We start from the raw sequence: 4,194 nt of genomic DNA, 5'->3' as shown, positions 1-4,194 counted from the left end.
AGGATGCGCGACGCGCGAAGATGGGTGGGACGCTCGACGTCCTCTGAATGCTCATCAATCCGTCATTTTTCTCAGATAAAACGACCTCTACTCATGTATTGGTACATAGAAAGGAAAACAAAAACACACAAAACACTAATACTCCAAGTATGAGAGATATTTATTTGGATTATTTCTGCGAATTTTTAATTCCACGAAAATTCGGAGGGACAGCTGCAAAAATATTCTTGTTTCTTCTTGTTTTAGTCAACTGACGTTTAGAAAATACTCGGATAAATCAGTCTTCCTCCGATCCTCGTAAGAGAATGTTTGTCACATTTAAATACGTGATTTTTTTCAGAGTCTCTTCGGGCCGGAGTATTGAATTAACTAATTAACTATTGAGTTCTATCAGTCGGTGACAGGAAATTTATAATCATAAGTTATTGACGAGAAATAAATTCTGGATGACATTGATTCTTTGTGCAGTATTCACTTGAAATTCATGGTGTGAGTGTATTAAAAATGTCAGGTGGGCGTTCGTTTGTCATGTTTAGAGGCTCTAGGACGTCATTTCTCGACCCGCTCTTTCATTTGAGCCCAAAAAAACATTCATATCTTGTCTGATATCTTTGCTACNTTTTCTTCTATTTGCCAATGTTTCCCATAAAAAAAAAATCATCAAAAAAACCACTTAATTTGTTTATAATTATTAATTGCACGCACTTACATGAAAAATACCACCGGATTCGGATTTCTCATACCCGAAAACATAAGAAAACACCTCAAAACCTTACCACACTAGAAGTGCACACGGGAAGGGGGTATTGCGTGTGGACTAATTGTTTTTTTGCGCCGATTCTATTGAAGTGAGAACCCAATTACTTTGTAACTGATAACACTGGAATCGTCATTCGGAGTCTCCGGCCTCGAAGAAAACGGCGAGGATGGAGCGGTGGTGTGAATCGTGGAGGGTGCGAAGCTGCTGACACCGCTGGATTCGCTCCTACTGCTGGGGGACGATGGTCTGCCTTCACGTGCATCGTGACCCGTTAAATGTGACACAAGTGTGCCGTAGTCGTTCACTCTGAAACCCGCCAGGGCAATTGCCAACGATAGCGCCATTATTGTTGTCAAAGACTTCTGAAGGTCACGCATGTAAACAGACGCGAGAGAATGCCCCATTAAATCACAATTCCTGATCTGCCCAATTTCTTCCGTCTCTATTTTATTTTATTCATTTTTATTTTATTTATCGGGACTCCCAGAGAGATTTGCATCGTGTTTCTCTCATGGTGATAATAATTTTCAGTTATGGGGAATTTCTTTCGGCGTCGAATCATCTTTATTTTCCATCTTTCAACTCATTATTTTTGGTTCGATCATTCAACGGAATAATTTCAATTCCCTTGAGATTATTTCGATTTTATATGAATGATTTAAGTAAATTCGTGATTTTATGATTTAAATAAATTCAAAATTGACGTTTCAATGTTCAAAGATGAGACTGAGAGCTCATGAGACACTGAAGTAGGAATGAGGGGCAAAATGAACTGTCTTTGATCTGCAATAGCTCGAGATTGACTGAATAAAATCGAAAAAATTTTGTTCCATATTCAAAATGTTTTTTTAAGCTTTGAAATGAGCCCCGAATTATTCAAACTGCATCATCGGATCAGCAGATATTGGAAATTCAAGAATGTTTGTTTTTCATCGGTTGGAGTCTTTGTAACGGGGCGAGAATAATACGAGTGGATAAATCCCTCACGGATCAGACAATCGATGAAAAAATTATTCGAAGAACAGACTATTCTAAAAATTAGTCAAAGAAAATGTTGAGGTGATGTTGGATGATGCGAGTTAATCATTGACGAGGAAATTGAAAAGGCACTTACATGGGTGAGAAGTTCTCTGGGATGTAAACAATTGGGGTTGACTGTTGGGAGCTGTGGTCAACGACAAACTGACTCGAAAATTTGTTTTCGTACTGTCGATAGCATCTCACGCAATTCCCGATTTTCACCGGAATTAAAGGAATCAATAGGCGAAGGTGAGGTGGAAAGGGAAAAGTTTAATTTGCGTTCGTGTGATTTTATAACTCTTTGACTTTTCGGTGAAAAACGTGACTCATTAGAAAATTCGGTTGCTTATCTGTACTTTTGTCAGTAGAAATGGTCAATGAAACGTGTTCTACAGAAAAAATTTATAGAATTCGATTTTTCTATACGATTTTTCTATATGATTTTTCTATATAACTTATTGTATTGAGATATTTTGAATAGAGAAATTCCGCGGCTCAAATTTTTTATTTTTTATTTGTTTTTATTTAATGATAAAAAAATAAAAATAGAAGAGGAAAATTTTAGGAAATTCATGTCGAGGAATTCTAGTAGAAAACGTTCCGATAGAAAAAGTTTTATAGTATCCAATTCGCTAAAAAATCTATTGAATTTCTATTGAATTTTTTATTTGTTTTTAGCCGATTCTATTGAAAAATTCTACTGCTTATTTGTATTTTTTCAGGCGCAATGTTCAATGAAAAATGTTCTACAAAAAAAATTGATAGAATTCTATTTTTCTCTACAACTTTTTTCATTGAGATATTTTCTACTCAAATTATTATTTTTTTGTTTGAGTCGTTTCAATGAATGAGGAAGAAAAATAGAGAAAGATTTTGGAAAATTCATGTCGAGGAATTTCAATACAAAAAATATTCCATAGAAAATTCTCTAGAAAATTGAATATTTTCTGCTGGATATAGCAGTAGAGCTGCGGACTTCTTCAATAGAATCAGCAAAAACTAATGGAATTGTCGATAGAAAATTCAACAGAAATCTAACAAATTTGTTTCCCAAATTACTAGGTTTTTCTATGAAACTGTTTCACGGGTCATTTCTCCTGAATCACGATCTTCATAAATTCATAACTGAACATCGATTGAGGAAATGTTAATGTGGATGATTAACCGCTCGCACCAGTTGTTTACCATTTCCCCAGTCTCCCCTTCCCGAAGGTTTACCTCGCCCGTGACCTTGAATTTGGAACTCGCCCGCCCCATGTTAAAGTGATGAAACGTGAAAATCGGTTTTTCTTATTTTCTTGAGGGATAATCCTTTCGATGATATCAAATATTGGATTAGAGTTATCATTTTATTGTCAATAACAATTTAATCCATTCCTATGAAAAAAATTCATAGAAAAATCCAGCGAATTCGTTAAACAATTCCATTGGATTTCTATTGAACTTTCAATTACTTTTTGGCCTATTCTGTTGAAAGTTAGTTATCGTGGGACAACCGATTTTCGAAGAAATTCGAAAACTAAACGATCAATTAAATTTTGATAATAGCGGTTGATAGGGCTCAACAATACCTACGTTTGATAGAAAAAGATTCAATTCCATCCATTCATTAGCGAACAAATGAAGAAAAACTTCGTTACATAACACAAAAAATCCAACACTTAAATTTCAACGTTTACAACGATTCCATTCGGAGCCAAAAACTCGGAAAATTGTAGCCGAGGAAATTCTATAGAAAATATCTCAACATAACTTTTTCTATAGATCGTGTCTGTTACAAAATTCTGTAAAAATCCAACAGAATTGTCTAGCGAATTCGCTAGGTTTTTTTATTGATTTTCTAAAATTTAATAATTTTTAAAAATTGTAATGTAATACAATTTAAAAAATTTATTAAATTTTAACATTTTTAAAAATATCTGCAGCCATGAGATCCAACAGAATTGTCTAGTGAATTCGCTAGGTTTTTTAATTGATTTTTTAAAATTTACTAAATTTTTTAAATTGTAATTTAATACAATTTAAAATTTAATACAATTTCAAAAATTTATTAAATTTTTAAATTTTTAAAAAATATTGGCAGCCATGAGAATGCGTTAGATTTCGTTATTGATGATTCGAAATTGATTAATTATTAGCTGATTCGACGTGAAGGAATCTATTATGTCCAAATGATAAAAATTGAACCCAATATTTCGACCCCTGTTCTTTGTCTACAAAATTTCTGCAGTCACAAGAGTGCGTTGAATTTCCCTCCTCCAATCGCGAGTGAGCCCCGCAAAAATACCGCAGGTGGGGGAATGTAGCGGTCATCGCGGCGGCCCAAGCCTTATTATTTACATTTTTTCCATTCCCGGACGTCCCCCAAAAACCCTCGACTCCCTCCGATTAGTGATCGCACCCCCCCCCCCCCC

General features: G+C 34.8%; 1 protein-coding gene across 1 annotated transcript in view; it reads right to left on the bottom strand.

Moving 5' to 3' along the window:
• The window catches only part of LOC107036848, a 4,510-nt gene extending 2,550 nt beyond the window's left edge, over positions 1–1,960 (bottom strand). Inside the window, exons 1-2 of the mRNA XM_015255061.2 lie at positions 1,875–1,960; positions 865–1,122 (exon numbers count right to left, since the gene is read on the bottom strand). Coding sequence (XP_015110547.1) covers positions 865–1,104 — 240 coding nt within the window. The 5' untranslated portion in view covers positions 1,105–1,122; positions 1,875–1,960. The remainder of the gene's footprint in view (positions 1–864; positions 1,123–1,874) is intronic.
• Between the last annotated feature and the right edge of the window lie 2,234 nt (positions 1,961–4,194).

The sequence above is a fragment of the Diachasma alloeum genome, unplaced genomic scaffold (assembly GCF_001412515.2).
Source record: "Diachasma alloeum isolate Michigan unplaced genomic scaffold, Dall2.0 Dall_scaffold_00211, whole genome shotgun sequence".
Classification (NCBI taxonomy): domain Eukaryota; kingdom Metazoa; phylum Arthropoda; class Insecta; order Hymenoptera; family Braconidae; genus Diachasma; species Diachasma alloeum.
The sequence above is the reverse complement of the archived record's forward strand: the minus strand, read 5'-3'. Positions and strand labels throughout refer to the sequence as shown.